This window comes from Saccostrea cucullata, unplaced genomic scaffold (genome assembly GCF_032062105.1).
Source record: "Saccostrea cucullata isolate Sc308-1 unplaced genomic scaffold, CSIRO_AGI_Scuc_v1 ctg5690, whole genome shotgun sequence".
Classification (NCBI taxonomy): domain Eukaryota; kingdom Metazoa; phylum Mollusca; class Bivalvia; order Ostreida; family Ostreidae; genus Saccostrea; species Saccostrea cuccullata.
In genome coordinates, this window is record NW_026929051.1 from 17,232 (window position 1) to 36,103 (window position 18,872).

Consider the following 18,872-nt stretch of genomic DNA (forward strand, 5'->3'; position numbering starts at 1 on the left):
GATAACGTATTATGAGACAATAGTTCATTTGAGTCCTCAGGTGACCTTAAAATGCTCGACTGAAATATACACTGTAATTCTAAAGATACATTATAAAAAATAATTAAAACTGATTTTTCGCTCCAAGAAAAGTACTTTCAATTAAAAGTGTTCCCATGAATAGAACATTATACAAAACAATATTGATTTCTATCATCGGCGTATCAGAACTCATTCACCCGGAAGTCTCTGTATCATGTAATATGATGATTTTTTATAATCATTCAAAATTTGAGAGGACAGGGTATAGGGTATATATGGAGTCTATTTTTCTTCCGATTCACATTCATTTTAAAAACTTTAATCAAATAAAATTTGAGAGGACATGGTTTACTGAAGTCTATTTTTCTTCCGATTCACATTTATTTTAAAAACTTATTTTGATCTGCTTTCCATGCAAGACATAGATGATAACAATCTAAGATTAAAAGTGCTTAAAAAGTACTGTATATTGTAAGCTCACTTGCATTTTACTCTATTTCTAGACATCTGTCAGTCATTTTTGTAAAATCTACAAATGAACAACCGGTCATGTTTCAATTAACTTGGCAAAAACATTATAAAGGGGAATCTTAATCGTTTTTAAAATGGAAAAAGGTCATGCATATTTTCGAGAAGAAGCAATCAAGAGAAAGCAAAAAAAAAAGATTGAATAGTCTATTCCTTGATTTCTTTATTTTGAAGTGTTGTAATGGTCTTACTTATTTACAAACTGAAACTAAATACGGTATGAAATACACGAGAGAAAAATTTAATCGCAGAGAAAGTCAGTCTGTGGACGTCCATTAAGGTAAATATGAAGTGTGGAAAGCGTCCCTGATTGGTCAAGACAACTAGGTTTGACTTGCATGAAAGCCTATAATGAAAGGAAATTAAAGAAAATACTAAATTACTAAATTGCTTGATACTAGTATTCAATTATAGGCTATATGTTCAATATCAAATGGTTATAATACTGAAAAGATAATTATTAACGTAGTGTAGTAGTTTTAAGAAAGCGCAAACTATGATCTCTGAACAATTAATTTCAAAATAATTATTGTGCAATGCCTAATACGACAAAAGGATTCTTTTAAAAAAAATTTGCAATGAGTGACCATACGTCATGTTTGAAAACAACCAACTCAATTTACCTTTCCGCTATGCTCCCTGTAGGGCATAAGGTCAAACCGACTAAATTGTTCGTATTTATTTGTGAAATAATTCGGAAACATGCCAGGTTTAAATGTTACATTCTAAAAATAAAATTGCTTCTGAAAGTATAACATGCTTGCTGTTATGGATAAAGTAGCCACTCATATACTAAATATGCAGTTAATTCAATTGGTTTTGTGTCAATTTTCAAAAATATTAAATGACCGAGGAATTAAGCCATATATGATCAGTTTTATAATCAGTGACATATGTAATCCTTCAGGTACAATGACTTTATTCCTTACCCTTTTTGAAAAGACCGATTGGGGAATCAGTATGCCAAAACTTTATGACTTCCAAAAAGAAATCCAGTTTGGCATACATATTAATAGTATTTTTTTTTTGATACTCCGTAAACAATAATATTAATCAAGTATCCATACTTTGAACGTTGATTGGGAAAGATGTTCGTATCTTGGTGATGGAAGCTCTGCCTTAAAAGCCCATCCAAACGCATTCAAGACTCCTCCATTATATAGAAGGAACACAGGGAAAAGTTGATCACATGACATGTCGAGAGAAATGTCGTACCAATAATGAACACCTACGAAATAAAAGTCACGCAAATTTTCATTATGTAAATGGTTTAAAGTCCTTTTATTGCTTTGTAACGTCAGGTTATTGTTTTATTTTTTTTTCAAATTTATTGAGATAATAAACAGTATTCAAACTCTAAAGTCCATTTAAACATTACAAAAGTGACATACACTGTACTAAGTACACAATTTTGATCAGGAGGAGAACAAACACGATCGACCTCTTAAAGGTCTGAGGTGGGATCAGGTGCCATGGAGGAGTGAGCATCCCCTGTCGACCAGTCACCGCCGTGCGCTCCTTGTCATAATTGGGGAATAAAGAAAAACTCCATTGACAATTTAGTGCAAAAAGCATTAACAATTAGTTTGTTAAACGCCAACCAACATTCGACTAAATAAGAGATGATAGTTGGTGACAAGGTCATTGCATTGAAGATAGTCTTTGCGAACTATTGAGTTTAATCGGGAATGTTGAAATATTGTTTTTGTCAACTTATTAATCAATACATTGACTAATTTTGGAATTGATCGTACATAGAGTATGATCTATGGTGATTGTTCATGGTATACATACTTAGGGAAGTTGACAACAGAAGGGTTAAAGTCATCATGTTTGTAGTAAGAATAAAAATATACATTTTTTGTAATATACTTAAATTTGAAACATGTGTCAGGAATGAAAACGAATATTGTTGATTGATCAAACCTCTTCGATATATATCGGTATCTAAATGTTAAACTGAAGGCCACATCAAGAGACTTTTCCTTTAATTTTCATTTACGTGCATTTTGATAAATTCTACTTCATATGAATTCTGATATTGGTGGTATATTGCTGCAGAACTTAAACCTTATTCTGAACTTTTAAGATTCTGATTACATACGATATAGTTAACATATGGAAATTTAGATGCTGGTCATTGAGATTAAATTAGAATTGCAACAGATAGATTCCATATTTTTATAATGGGAAAATGGTTTTTTTTTTAAATAATGCAAACAACGTTAACATTTTATATTGTCTCAAACATAGTTCTAACAATTGATACAATCAGGTAAATCCTTCATCAGAAAATAAAAGTGTTTACCCATAGCCGGAAAGCAGTGACCTTTGACCCATTTTGTCGATCCAATGTCGGCCTCCTGGTGGGGTATTTTTATAGACTCCATTGGGTTAGTACTATTTTGTATGTACAGATCGGTCCCTGTACCCTGGGTACTAACCTCACTGGAAGTGCGCCCACGTGTACATATCAAATCTGTATAAAATATAGTATATTATAAACAAAAAAATATGATATAGAACTAATCACCAGAACCATTCCAGACTAGAACTGGCCTGGGACATAAAACTTAGACGAGCTCACTTTTGATCTCAGTCTCACTTTTCCACTATTAAATCCTTTGGGAAATGTGAGACTGAAATCAAAAGTACATGTAGACTCGTTTTAGTTTTATGACCCACAGGCCTGGAAACAGCTAAAATCAACAATTATCAGCATAATAAACACTAAAAATCAACCACTCCCCTAAACCTGCAATGAGTGTCAGATTTTAATAATTTTCAGAGTACTTTATTATAATATCAATACATATAGATTATTATATAAACAATACTTTACCTTCATATATAACTACCATTCATTAAAATTAAATTCATAATGAGAAATTTATTTTATACCTGGTGACACAAAGTAAGCTGTAATGTAATGCTTGTCAAAATCTCTGACAAATGGATGTTTCTGAAGTTCTAAGGATGGATAACCATTACTCAGAGTTGTGGGTATCTGTTAATTCAAAAGCCAAGTTGCCCTCATGTAATTAGCTTGTTATTTGTTAAGGATTTCCTCATAATAAATCCAAAAGTTTTCATCACACTTTTAAAGAAAAACACACATCAATTGTATGGTCCTGAATGCTAGCTTACCCCGGCTTGGATACCAGCAATGTAGCCGTTGACGTCATAAATAAGGATGACAGCAGGGTCATTGTCTTTCATGTATCTCTTTCCAAGAAAATTTTCATGTTCTAAATGTGACATACGTGTACATTTATACACTTTTAGAAGGTATCAGATTTTCAAGTTGAAAAAATACGAGTTTTTTAAGGTTTGAATGCTGAGATATGAAGTGTTTTAAGAATTTAGATTTTTTCTCTACAGATTAAACCAAAACAGTCAAGAGTTTGAAATAAGATATAAAGTTTCATAGTTTATGCTATATTCTGCATGAAAAATATCTTTTTTATATACACAACCATATTCAGTGAATGTCCACCTAATATGAATGTAAGTAAACAAATAAATTAAAAGATAAAACATATTAAATGTTTTTGTTGGCAAAGTTGATACTCATTTTGTAGGCAAATTCAATCTACATGTATTATCATCCAGATATAATTCTACTCAATAGCATTTTATATTTCGACCATTGAAATATCCAGATATTCTAAAAAATAGTCAAAATATACTCACCACAACCTGATATTATTGTAAATCCACTCTGTTCGGCCTCGGCCTCTGTTCTGGGCATGTCAGCAAAGTTGATACTATTGAAAGGGTTTATACCCCAAGTCACTGAAATTTAAAAAATGGATACAATTGACTGCAATCGAAAGGTTTACCCTAATTCTCAGAAATTTACAATGTTTTTACTGATGAAGCTTTACAACCCAAAGTCACTAAAATTGCAAAGTTGATACTAAGTCTTTTAAAAAAAGTCTCCTGAAATTGTAAGAAAAAAAGAGTTCCTTTCCTTTTTTTAACCAATGTTGAATGTATTTAAGGATTTAGGTAGCACTCTTTAGCATTCTCTAAGCAGTCGGGCCGTACGATGTACAAGATTTGTGTACTGCGGTGTATGTTTTTGCGGGAAATGTTTTTAAGTGACAAGAGATTCTCAAAAAATCAGAGTCTGGGATAAGGTACACATAAAAAAAAAAACAAGTATATCGTACACGTCTATCATTTGTAATGTGCTAATTATTGAAGAGTTTTATATTGATTTAACATAATTACATTTTTTGTCCGGAACTAGTTCTAGTTCTCAAGCTGAAACAAAAAAATGCATTATTTTTTTTGTAAATATATATATATACAGGCATCCCGACATCAAATACTAGTGCGCAAAAATACTACCATCTAACTTCCAACAAAGTATATAAATATGTGTGTAACAGTGAAAGAAAACAAAACAATAATTACAGTCTACAGTTGTGAGTTTTGAATTTTTCATTAGACATTCAGATCATAGTGTCATTTTGCATAAATGTATGTATTTTTAAAATTGATCTTAAATCCTATATCGAGTTCTTCATTGAAATATGGAGATAATAAACAGTATAACAACACAAGTCCATTAAAACAATACAATCAGCAGCAGAGCAAATACACTGACCAAAGCTAGGTGGGATAGAGTACCATAAGTAAGCATCCGCTGTCGACCGTTCACACCCGCCGTAAGCTTATTGTCCACATTAATACAACGGAAATGTTCTCAGATATTTTTTCTTATCTTTGATATGTTAAACGCCAGTCAGCAGTCGGCTTGATGATAGATTGTACTTGCTGACATGATCGTTGTTTCGACCAAAGAAATGATGACTTCAAATGCCACTGCTGATATCCTTGTTTCATTAACTTCTTTGCCAATAGCTTGGCTCGTTTTGGAAACTGTTTGTTTGAAGTACATGCCTTTGTTAATCGAATCAGCTGGGAGACTTATACCCCACATGCAGGTGAAAAGGTGCATTCCTACACAAATAAAAGAGTATTGAAGGGGGAAAATAGAATCATGATCGCGTTTATCGCCGTTTTCTTTTCTTGTTGTTGTTGTTAATGTAACATGCATAAATGCCCCTTTCTTGTAAAATATTCAAATATGAAACAAATTTTTCTTACATGAATATAAAAATAGGTTGGTAGCAGCGAGGTGCAATTGGTACCCATAAGAATTCCGATAGACTTGAGCTTCAATTAATCTACGTAGATACTGTAAATCGGAAACTCGAGCATCTTGTAAGTTAGGAACTTCGGGGTACTTGTGTACATTTAACAAAAGAAATATGCAAATGACCAATGGCAGGGTAAGTAAATTTAAAAATTCAATTTCTGATGAAAAGTCCGCTGACTATGGTGTATGTAAAGTGTTGAAAGTCGCCTATTTTGATGCTAAAACTTGGTTATCTACTTATTAACTTGTAAGTACCACATCTGATTTACTTCACTTCTCAAATTATCGTTGTACAGTTCTTCTGAAGTTTGTCCTTTACTGCTGTTAATATTTTCGTTGAGTAAAAAAGGGGCTTGGTAAAACATTTACTGACAATCGCTTTGGATCTTTCCTTGTAATGATTTTATGAAGTTTATCAACCATTTCAAATTCGTTTTAATTGTTGCATGATTACATTTAAAAAACTGACATGGTTTTGAAGAATTTTCTCCTTATAAAGGGAGCCAATCTAACAATTAATTTTTTATACCAGTATGTGGAGGAGTGTTTTAATCATTGGTTGCATTGTAGATTTTACCTTTCAATCCGTCCCAGGGATGCACATTTGCTGAAAAATACAATGAATATGTGTAATTGAGATCCAAATATTATAAAATAATAGTATATTTAACTAAATACTGAAACTGATTAAAAAGTAACAAGAAACTCAATAATCCGTGAAAGCACTTACATCCAAATATAAATCCGCTGCAGGATCCAACAAGTAATACAAGACAGGGAAAGATGGACAAAGTCATGACAGGATGGTACGAGTATAACAAGGGCCAACGCGTCCGTATTAATGATTTCTGCAAAAATTGCGTATGATGATAATTATGTCAAAAAAATGGATTTTTTTCAGTTTAGAAAACATGCGACCACCTTACTGTATATTTATCTATATGATTTTGAAGTCATATCGAAACGGTGGCATTTTTGGGTGATAACTACATGTACATTGTAGTTCAATATCTGAATCAATTCCAAATGTTGCACATGGATTCGAAAAATGTTCATACAAATATTCTTATTTAGAGATGGAGGCTAAAAAAAACTAGAGGTACAGTGAGTAATGAACTCACTAATTTATACCTCCCGCCTCCCATATGAATATAATGGCAGTGTCTATTTTTTGCTGTCGGAAACCTAAAATATGTGTCGGATCAAAAAGTAAAACAAGAAGTGCACAATGACAATATGTTATAAATTATAAATATTTTGTGAAAGTTTCATCAAATCTCATTCAGTGGTATGAGAGGAGTTGCAGAAAAGAAATGTGTACCCCAAAGCATATCAGACAGACGGACGGACATACCGATTACTATATACCCTCCCGCTTTTCAAGCGGGGGTATAAATTAATATGGCCGAACAATGCGTAAAAGGAATGTATACGGCGCGATCTAAGAACTAAAGAAGTCTGGTTTTTATGAGATTCCTTGGGGTTCATACCTTTATATGGCACTTTTATTTTTGTAAAGAAAACTGCAACTTCTTAATATGATCAGAACACGTAAAATGACAAAAATATGTACTTTGGATTACATAATATTTACATTTCCAATGTCTTTGTCCGAGATAAAATTACCAAATGTAAATGTATTATTTCAATATTCCCCATCAATGTATTGGCGCGGTTCCAAAAAAACCACGTGCAGGGCGGGACAAACAGCTTGGACAGAAGCAGGGCTTGGAGCACGTGGATTGGAGGAATGTAAAGTTGTGTAAATATAATTTGGGGAAATTTAATAACTGTCAGATTTTTCAATTTCATGAAGATGATCAATCGATTGAGCATTGCGGGATCTTTTAATATTGCAAAACGCCTTCGGGTTTATGCAAATTATTATGACAAGCCAATCGATTGATCACTTCATGAAATGACAAAAAATACATATATTAAGGTTATATTTTTGTAACATATAATGGTAAAAGCCCTTATATAAACATTATGAACCTTGATTTTTATTCAATATTTTTTTACATTATAAAATTTTTCAAAAGCCTTTCAATTATAACGAAAATACAGTTAAAACATTAATAAAGATAAAAGTTGAGCTCACTTCAAGCGATACATGTATACATGTTTTACAAAAATTTAGGTAAATAAAAAAATGTAATACATATAATAATAACACGTGTTATTATTGAAGGTATTACGTCCTTTTTCAATTTACAAAAAATTTTGGTACAAACAGAAAAGGGTAGAACTACAGGTTTGTCACAGTATATAACAGGCAGGATAATGATCCCTCTCTTAATCCTTCTCATGAGCTTTCGATTTTTAAAAATAAAATTACTATTCTTTTTGGTTTATTACAATGCCAAACAAACTAAATTGTAATATTTGGTACTAAACATACTTTTTATACTAAATTGCCAAGTATATCATGTTTATTATTTCCCCGTCATGTAATTGTGAAAGTGATTAACGTAATTTGGTTATGACGTCATACACCACAACGATTTTGAGACAACTTGTATTGTTAAAATACATGTACAGAAGAGTTTGATATTAATTAACTTCAAATATCAGCCAAATTATGTTTTTCTGAATAAATTTAATTTTATCAACATGACATTTTACATGTTTGGTACGGTGTGTTAAAATGTATATAAGTAAATTAAGTGACTTCGGAAATGTATTTTACTAGTCACACATTTCAATCTAAATAGGGGCAAATTATTTATTGTTTTAATCATCAAAACACATTTGTTATTTTATACTTTAATTATTTTTCTTGTATAAAAACAAAACATTTAATCACTGATAATTTATTTTGTTTTGATAATTTATAAGAGTTTTATAGCCTTGTAAAAGTTATCTTGTACTTTCAAGTAGGATAAATCCATATACGATCATTTTGTTATTATGATAAAATAACAAATTTCTTAACTACGGTTAAAACGAAGTTATTTCATGGCCCAATGTTCCTATTGACGTTGGTCAATAACTAAGTTTTCTATATTTTTTCATTTACAAACTCAATGTTGGCGCAATGTGCACGTTTTTTGGTGAAAATCTACAAATTTGGTCCAAAATGCCAAATTAGATTCAATCTTAAATTTTCTTCAATTTACATTGTTTTGTAACCGATTCATATTTTCTTTTTTTTTAATCATTTTAATTCGACCCAACAGACTGTTGGTATGCAGTCATTTGAAAGATATGTTTCAAAATTAAATTCCAGCTGTGCCTAGGCAAACATATTATAAATCTTACAAAGTGTATATGAGGATCTGTCTCTCTCTCTTGTCAATTAAAAAGTACATCAATACGGTTAAAATATACTGATGCTCAGTAAGATTATGGTATACTGGTAAGCATCAGCAAAATATTTTCTCTAATGATAATAATTTTATCATATCTACAAGAGTTGCCCAACATTAGCGCACCATTATACATAACCAAATATCATATGAGCCATTGTTCTTTGTTTCAAATTAAGAGGGTTTACCAGTATATCCGTAAATATAAGTATTCAAAAAATGATGTGTTAGTGTAATTTCAAAGTTAACACTTATTCATATAAGTAATTCATATAAGTATTAATGGCACGTTGATATACTCCTAATTATAATGAAGCTTTAATTGCGAAGTTAAAATCTGTTATATTTCATCTTTTAAAAGATTTTGGCAGATATTTTGTAAACAAAATAACACTTGTGTGTATTACAAAATTGTGAATGTTGAGCCAACATACTACTACCAACTTGATAGGACACGTTCTTTAATTTAGAAACAGTGAACCATCCGAAAATGATATCAATTTGATAAGACATTTTCAAGGCAAAAACCGAAAAATTAACGTATGGATAAAAAGATATATGTACAGTAATTCAAAAAGTTAACAATTGTAAATATTTTGGGTGGGTGAACACTAACAATGGCCTCTATTTTAAGCTTGATAAGACACATTTTTTTTGTATATATACAGCAAGAACTAGTACTACCAACTTGTAAATACACTTTTTTTAACTTTTATTTCTGGACCTGCTTCTAATAAATAGGAAGTTTTACGTTGGACCATCGTTGGGAACATTAGGAACCTGTCATGGTCACGAAGGTGAAATGGTATAGAAGTCATTCAGTCCAAAGTAACACTGCTATTCTGGTAATTGCATTACATGTAAAATGACAAAGGTATGCAGTGCAATGCTTATTGAATTTCCAATGTCATGTATAAAATTAGAAAATGTCATGTATTTTTTCCCCATCAATGTATTAAAAAAACCACGTGCAAGCGGGACAAACAGCTGTGTAAGCAGGGCTTGGAGCAGGCTTTGGAATCAAACTGACAAAGAAATTGATTTTTCAAATAATGATTTTTGTGATAATTTTAATAAACACCTTCAACTATGCCATTGTCATATTTTACAATTCATGAAATCGAAAAATAAGACAGTTATTCCTTAAATATAAGCAACAGATACATTATATAAACATTATGAACCTTGATTTTTATTATTTTTTTTTTACATTATAAAATTTTTCAAAAGCCTTTCAATTCGAAAACACAAAATAACATCACAGGAGTTAACTTTTAAAAAATTTTAAAAATCAAAAAAATTAATACATATAATAATAACACGTGAAATTATTGAAGGTCTGTGTTTCAATTTACTGAAAATAAAAAAGAAAATTCAGTGATAATAAACATGATAAGAGGATTTTTAAAAATAAAATACTTTGGTTATTACAATGCCTAGCCTAATCTAAAATATTCAGGGCCTACATGCAACGTTTTTTTTACAAGTTACACATTATATTATAAGTCTATCTATTATCAAATTAACTTAAAAAAAAATATCAAATACTATATATGGAAAAAACACATTTTACATGTACGGCGGGTAAAATTTATTTCCGAAACAAGCATATAAGTCTAATTTAATCCGAATTTATTTATCATCCGAACAAATGTTTTGGATATGATATATGATAACTAGTTTAGCATAAACGGGTATATTGCAAATTCACGGATATAACGTAAATCTGATTATATAAATCCATATACCTCATTTTACTATGATAAAAACAAATTTCTTAACTACGGTTAAAACGAAGTTATTTCACCAGTGACTTCGCAATCTAAGTTTTACTATATTTTTTAATTTACAAACTCGCGTATTTGTGCACGTTTTTTTAATGAAAAAGGTTCAAACGAAACATATATTCAATCTTTTTTCTTCAATTTACTGTTTTGATATATTTCTTTTTTTTTTAATCATTTTAATTCGAGACGTTGGTATGCAGTCAAAAGCTATGCAAAAATAAATTTTGCTCTTAAAAATTTTATCTCACATGTATCTGATGATCTGTCTCTCTCTCTTTTAATCTAAAAAGTATTTAAAATATACTGACATAAGTAAGATTAATACTGGTAAGCATCAGCAAAATATTGTTTTGACATTTTTCTATCATATCTACAAGAGTGGCTAGGGAATACACAAAATCTATGTCTTTGTTTCAAATTCGAGGGTTTACCAGTATATCCGACATTAGTATTAATGATGTGTTAGTGTAAAAAGTAAACTTTATTCATATAGTAATTCATATAAGTATTAATGAGAATATCCTTATAATGAAGCTTTTTGTTGTTAAAATCTGTTTCTTTTTTGGGATTTTCAAGATTATTTTGTTCCAGTCTGTGTAACAAAAGTTAGAAATGACCAACTCCTTGCAAGAGGATAACTGAAGTTTAAAGTGAACCATCCGAATAATGATATCTGATCAAGGCAAAAACCGAAAAATTAACGTATGGATAAAAAGATATATGTACAGTAATTCAAAAAGTTAACAATTGTATAACTGGGTGGATGAAAATAAATTAAGCTAAACCGTTTTGTTGTATATATAATTAAACTCGAGCTTTTTATGAATTTAACACAATATTTCCTGCTTCTAATAACCTTTTACAGGACCATTAACACCTTATGCCACGTGGTGAAATCTATAGAAGTCATTCAGTCCAAAGTAACACTGCTATTCTGCATTACATGTAAGCAAGGACAGTGCAATGCTTTTGAATTTCAACATGTAACAGAGAAAATGTTATTTTTGATGAATTAAAGCAACCCAGGTGAAGCTGTCATGTTCTGTGTAACGGCTGTAGGCTTTCAACTGACAAAGAAATTGATATCAATAATGATTTTACAGCATAACAAAATAAAAACATTTTATTTTTGCCAATGTTTACATAAAACATTGTTTATAATCATTTTTTAAAACACAAAATTACATTAACTTTTAAATAATAAAAATCACAATATTGATTGGAACTTCAGGAAATCCTGTGTTTCCTGAAAATAAAGAAAATTCAGTGATAATAAACATGATAAGAGGTACTGATAAAATAGCATGTTACTCTAGCCTAATCTAAAATTTAGCCTAAGGCAGTTACACATTATATTATAAGTCTATCTATTATCAAACAATTAAAAAAAATTGTATTTATCAAATACTATATATGGAAAAAACAATTTGTCTTCTCTACTTCTGTTTTTACAAACAAATTCATTGCGCCAGTGGAATGTTTGTTCCTAACACTAATCATGTTATGTTATGCAGAAGAAAAAATGCTTTATCGAGCACATGTAATGAAATATAAGGCAAGAGGGTGTTTCATAAATGGTAATTAAGACTGTAAGCTTTCTAGATCTTACCTCCTATGGAATAACTTGAGTAGTATCCAGTGTACAACAAGAGGCCAGACTAGAAGGGCAAATAGAGATCTTCTGTTGAAATCAAAAGGCCACCACTGGGACGTCTAGGAAGAAATAAAATTGTTTATTCCATCTTTGAAAATATCCAAAATTTGTTTACTTATTAATTTGCATGTATACCCACGTTCGTCATCATGCACATAAAATAACATAAAAGATTCTTGTGCTAAGATATGCACTCCTGTATATATTTAGCAGAGTGTGTTGATGTTACTTTTGAAAAACAGTATATAGTATGATAATGGTGGTGAAGAGATAGGAAGAAATACTTGCCTTTTTGTCTTTATTCTGACTCTCATTTCTACCCTAAAACCATCAAGTGTTAAAGATGTATTAGAAGATAATAAAACAAACAACCTTGGAACAGGAATTGGAAATGAAGTGCAGAAAATATGATATATATACATAAATTTTTTTGCATTAGGCCTATGTGACATTATAATTAGAAGAAACTGCAAATGACAGTCTGATGAATACATGAAGGACAAGATACCGGTACTGTAAGACCCGTTTTTGGCCCCTGATTTTGGGGGGCTTTCAGAATGATGCAAGTTTATCCATAGAAACCTGTTGTCATCCCTGTCATAAAATGAGTACTGGCTCCAAGTTTTGAAATTCACAGAGGTCACAGAGAGGTCAGAAAATAGGTCATTTTCTGAATTTTCTCATGTTTATGCAAATTTTCATTGATTTTACAGCACATTTTGTTTCCGAAAACAGAGCACAAGCTTGCCTATCTACCAAATTTATATATTTTATCAACTAGTATCAGATGCAGTTTATGTGTAAAAATCTCAGATAGGCAAGCTTGTGCTCTATGTTTTTCCAAGAATATAAAAGTGTCTCAAATATGATGAAATTCTACCAGAATTGAGTAAATTTGGTAAAATGTCCTACTTGTGCACTCTTCTAATGGCTTCCATATAAGCTCTGAATCCAAATCAGTGCTGGTTTTAAAGCATCATGGCTTCCATTTCAGTCATTTTCTTAACTACGAACTATCACAATTTTACCAGTGTTCTGATTTTCACATCAAATATGGGGCCAGATTTGGCAATTACCCTACCTCATCCTTTGAACATGCAAAAAGTAGAAGGTGTGTTTTTTAAAATGATTTTTTTGTTGTTGAAAAAGTGAACTTTTTTTCCTGTCTTAATCCTAGAAGGGAATTAGTTAAAACAAACATACATTTGTATACAGCAAACATTTGAAGATTCACCCTATTATCCCTCTGAACTAGAAATACATGTATGGTCCCTCATATGCACAAAAATAATTTACATGTATTTCCCTTTTCTTCAAATATTTTGTTTAGTTGCTGTTGCACATGAATTTTTGGCAGTGAGAAAGGAGTGAATATGTTAATATTTAAGACATAAAGGTACAAACACTGATGATTGAGCCTTTTGCTCTGATTAGCTTACATAATTTTAATTCTTGTAAATTGTTCACTGTACCTGATCTCTCTGAGCTTGCTCCAGGTTGTGGACTCTCTCCATCACATTATTCATATCTTGTTGTAAACGGACCAGAGCCAGTGCCATTTGAGCCTCTATGCTCCCTGAAGGGGCCCCTACAGGAAATCCCTCATTGTCCCTCCCTCCTCCCCCACCCATCCCATGATAACTCTGAGATCCTGAAGAACCACCCTGCTGGTTTTGTCTACCTCCCATTTCTCTCCCTGCAAGAAATAAAGAAAATGATTATTCTCTGTGGAAACATTTGTTTCACACTATTAATATGTAGCTTATTACCTCAGAAATGGACTAGTACTCTGTCAGGTGCAACTTTGTTTCAAAGATTATATACAAATTTTACCATGAACTTTGTATCATTTTACAGTATAGTGAGACTAATTTTTTTCCTATGTTCAATGGTTAAAAATATCCAATCTTAGATCAAAGTTACAATACCATGAGGAATGCTGACACAATTTAACATAACATGTGAATGTTTCAGATTCCAAAGGTCTGCAGAGATTTTCAGGAGAAATTTTGGAAAGCAAAGGAAATATTTGCAGATTGAATTGTTGTAAAGCAAAAGGGAAAGTGTGAAAGAAAGCATTAAAAATAACATTGGCATTATCTTCACACCTACCTCCAACATTCTGTACTCTGATTGGTCGACCTTCACCTTGAGAATAACCTCCTGGAGGAGACATATCCCCTCCTCCCACTACCCGGACATCTTTGTCATAGTCCTGTAGGTATGATGAGTTAAAATTGATATCCCTCCTACCGCTAGACTGATCCTCATCCTTATTACTGCTGTTATAGGAGAGGTTCATTGTGTCATGGCCTGGTGCATGGACTAGAAGACTGTCTGTCATACCTCGCCCACTGTTACCGAAGCCCAAAAGCCGACCTGTTGAGGGAGTGAAGGGAAGGGAGGAAAAATTGTGCCCATGAGATCCAAATGGAATGTGATTACCTAAGTTTCCTCCTGACTTTAAAGGTGTGGAGTTTGTCATTGTTGGATTGATTCCTAAAGCATCTGTTTCATCCTAAATTTAATCAAAAGGAATCAGATACCATGTCTGACTTAAATGCATTACCTACTATCAATTTTTTTGGTCAGAAAGTTTTAATGTCAAAGGAGTCAAGGACATAGTGTCAAAGAGAAAGCTTATATGCTCTCTAATTCTGCCCTTTTATTGCAGATTTACTTTATGCTGCAGCTCTCAGGTTCACTCAGAACAACTGCTATACAGTGACATTATACTTAATGAATTTGAATCAATACCTGCAACTGAGGCTATCTTAAGCCCTTACCTGTGATGGCTGGTCAGAGGTATCACAGAATTCTTCCTCACTCTCCGTCTCACTGGTTAGGTGGTCCCCCGACACTGGGTGTCGGTTTCTGTGGGTCCTACGCTCTCTGGGTGGAGACTGGTTATCTTGATTCCCTGGAGATTTATTTCCCTTCTGTTGATGAGCCGCTACTGTCAGTCTACTCTCTGTGATATGTATGTGATCTCCATTCATGGTGACTACCTCTCTTGCTTCTTCGTGTATCTTTGTGCTAACTGCAACGTCTGTGGAAGTATCTGGTGAAGACAATATTCACAATAAAATTTTACGTACCTGATAAAAAAAAAAATCATACATAATTGATTTATGTCATTGAATATGACAATAATTTTGCCTTTGCCTGTCAGTCACTAACATAATAAATGGTTTTAGTTTCCTATTTTTTTCCACTTAAGGATTACCATTCTCATCCTCTTCATCCAAACCATTTTGTAAAACTTCCTCTGATTGGTTCAGTAAGTCATTCATATCCTCACTTTTCTTCAAAACAGTGTCCACCATTTGTGAGTGGTCAAATATTTCCAGTGGGGTCTTACCATCTATAAATAAAAAGATATTTCAAATGAAGACTCAAACAACCCAACAATGAAAGGAAGCAGATCTCCATAGTAAGTTTAATAATTAAACCTGTTGATTCGTTGTCTGATGGAATGCCATTTTCTTCCTGAGGTTGGTGATTTTCTGCTGGGGGTTTGGGAACGGGTGAGTCCTCGTCTACTACCTCATAAAAACTGCCCAATTTTTCCATGAAGTCTCGAACCTCCTCATTTTGGGGCATAGCCTCAACAATCTGTTGGCAAATGTTTCTGATCATTATCTCAGGTAAGTCTCACTTGTAAACAAATTACTGGGAAATATACAAAAACATTCAAACATATTTACAAGGTAACTTGTTGAAATCAGAACATGGAAAAAAGAAATCTATAAAGGGGAACTGTGCATGCTTATGAAGAAGACTTTTATCATACATGCGTTACACGTTTTTTGTTAGTAAATAATACAAACGATTGCATTGTTTATGAAGAAATATGTCCATACCCAAACATGTAACATTATACTGAAAATAAATTTTGAATTTGTAGCTAACATGCATATATATGTTCTAACTTAAACATCATATTCCAGGACAATATATACGTAGAACTTGTTGTTTTAATGGGATCAGATTCATTTCATGTATCTACCAAACCTTATTTGAATTAAATCACGAGCCTACATAGTTGGCAAATAAGAAAATAGGATGCTGTATTGAATGTGAGTAGGAAAATCTGGTATACTGTAAACCCATACTACAGATAGAATGAGTGAAGAAAACTCCTACCCTGGGGTCCCCCTGTTCTTTCATTGCCAACCCCTTCTCAGTGAAATGTTTGATAGTCTGAAAGAGTTAAAAATCACCTCACTTGTCTGTCTGATTATCCACAACATTGAAAAATAAGAAAGTGATTGTTTCATCATTGAATCATAAAGCTATATAGTATATATATGTAAAACACGGTTTAATAAGCTTTAAATTGGCTGCACAGACATACTACACAATCACTTACTAGTAATCCAATATACAAGAGTAATGTTATGTACACTGTATATGTACTTATTTAATAACATAAAAAGCATATATCCTCATAAAAGACATTTGAAAAAAAATTCTACTTTCATTTGCTAAAAATATTGTAATTCAATGAATCAGAATACCTTTTAAAAAGAAAGGAAATATTACTCAGAGAAAGAAAAAAATCCTTCATTCTGCCATTTTCTCACCCCTAGCTTAGCCTATTTTGACACATTGGCCATGACAGGAAAAAGGAATAATCTTAAATTTTCACTGCAAGCAGTTGTTTTCATTTTCATGAAGCTAATTGTGGTCTTGTCATTCTTGAGGAGAGGACTTAACTGTTTTTATAAAGAGTGTTTCTTAAACATTCTAATTTAACATCTTTACCTCCTATCATAGTCCCATGCTAACCTGGGTAGCTACAATTAATTAAACTCATGTTGTTCTTAAAGAAAATCATTTTTTCTCTCTATGTATATATTCCTTTGTAAAACTTTGATCCCCTAATCATGCTTATGAATAAATATAAAAATTCACTACATGTTTAACAGTGAGATTCAAAAACTATCATTTATTCACTGTTTACTGTGAAAGTTATTAAGTTTTATTTTTGAAACATCAAACAAAAGATTTTCAAGATTATGCTTAAATTTTGCCAAAATTTGCCCCAGTGCCTCTTAAGGAAATAATGAAAAAATTAAATGAAAGGAATAAAGAGGAAGGAGAAATTTAATGGGAAAAGTTCACTCTAGCTCCTCTTCCTTAGAGTAAAACAAATCAAACATCAACAAACAAAACAAAATTAATAAAGAACATGAAACAAGAGGCCCATGGGCCACATCGCTCACCTGAGCACTGTGGCTAGGAAAAAATCAATTCAGTAAATACCTAAGTGGTCCCAATCCTAAAAAAAGGGGGGGTGTATGATTTGAACAAACTTTCATCTATGAAAACTTGATTCTACAATAACTAAGGATGCTTACATATTTTTTGACTAGCTACAGTGGCTTTTTTCCCTATAAGTTTGAACTTTTATTGTGGTCCCACCCAACCCTGGGGTCATGATTTTTTAACAAACCTGTATCTAAACTACTTGAGGATGCTTCCATATAAATATGACCAATCATGGCTTTTTTAATCTTAACAAGAAGAAATAACAATAAAAAAACCATAAATTTAAATGAAAAACGTTGGTCAGCAAATGTGGCCCCACCCTACCCCTGGGGGTCATGATTTTAACAAACTTGAATCTACACTACCTGAGGATGATTCCACATGAGTTTAATCTATTCTGACCCAATGATTCTGATGATTTTCAAAGATTTTTCCTATATATTCCTTTGTAAAACTTTGGTCGTCCCCTTTTTGGCCCTGTCCTACCTCTGGGGGTCATGTTTGCACAAACTTGATCTACACTACCCAAGGATGCTTCCATATAACTATGACCAATCATAACTTTGCTGTTCTCAAGAAGAAGTTTTTTTTTAAATTTTTTCCTATCTATTCCTATGTAAAACTTTGATCATGCATTGTTGCCCCGCTCTACCCCTGGGGGTCATGATTTGAACAAACTTGAATCTACACTACCTGAGGATGTTTCCACATATAAGTTTCATCTTTCCTGGCCAAGTGGTTCTTGAGAAGAAGATTTTTTAAAATTGCCATTAATTTTCAGTAATTATTAATTATCTCCCCCTTTGGGGTGGGGCATGGCCCTTCATTTGAACAAATTTGAATCCTCTTACCCAAGGATACTTTGTGGCAAGTTTGGTTGAAAAATTTGGGCCAGTGGTTCTTGAGAAGAAGTGGAAAATGTGAAAAGTTTACAAACGGACAGACAGACAGACAGACGGAGGGACGAAGGACGAAATGTGATCAGAAAAGCTCACTTGAGCCTTCGGCTAGGTGAGCTAAAAGTCACTTAATTCATGAATTATCTAATCAGAATATAAAACTCTGGGAAAAAAATTTAAAAACAAAACAAAAGGTAAAAAATTTCCCTAGCTGCTTAATTTTTTTTGGGG

At 32.2% G+C, this 18,872-nt stretch overlaps 2 protein-coding genes across 2 annotated transcripts; both read right to left on the minus strand.

Annotated features, from left to right (window-relative positions):
• Positions 1 to 698: 698 nt before the first annotated feature.
• On the minus strand, positions 699 to 6,571 carry LOC134279684 (uncharacterized). Its single transcript, XM_062762110.1, has 8 exons — positions 6,450 to 6,571; positions 6,297 to 6,326; positions 4,243 to 4,344; positions 3,697 to 3,797; positions 3,451 to 3,556; positions 2,858 to 3,028; positions 1,617 to 1,777; positions 699 to 895 (listed from the first exon to the last, which is right to left on the minus strand). Exons 1-8 carry the CDS (start codon positions 6,514 to 6,516, stop codon positions 791 to 793), a joined length of 843 nt encoding a protein of 280 aa, XP_062618094.1. The 5' UTR covers positions 6,517 to 6,571; the 3' UTR covers positions 699 to 790.
• Positions 6,572 to 12,405: 5,834 nt separating this feature from the next.
• LOC134279685 (acyl-CoA-binding domain-containing protein 5-like) lies at positions 12,406 to 16,763 on the minus strand. The gene is made up of 8 exons (XM_062762111.1): positions 16,615 to 16,763; positions 15,921 to 16,083; positions 15,695 to 15,832; positions 15,255 to 15,529; positions 14,581 to 14,986; positions 13,941 to 14,164; positions 12,757 to 12,789; positions 12,406 to 12,527 (listed from the first exon to the last, which is right to left on the minus strand). Exons 1-8 carry the CDS (start codon positions 16,636 to 16,638, stop codon positions 12,420 to 12,422), a joined length of 1,371 nt encoding a protein of 456 aa, XP_062618095.1. The 5' UTR covers positions 16,639 to 16,763; the 3' UTR covers positions 12,406 to 12,419.
• Positions 16,764 to 18,872: the final 2,109 nt, after the last annotated feature.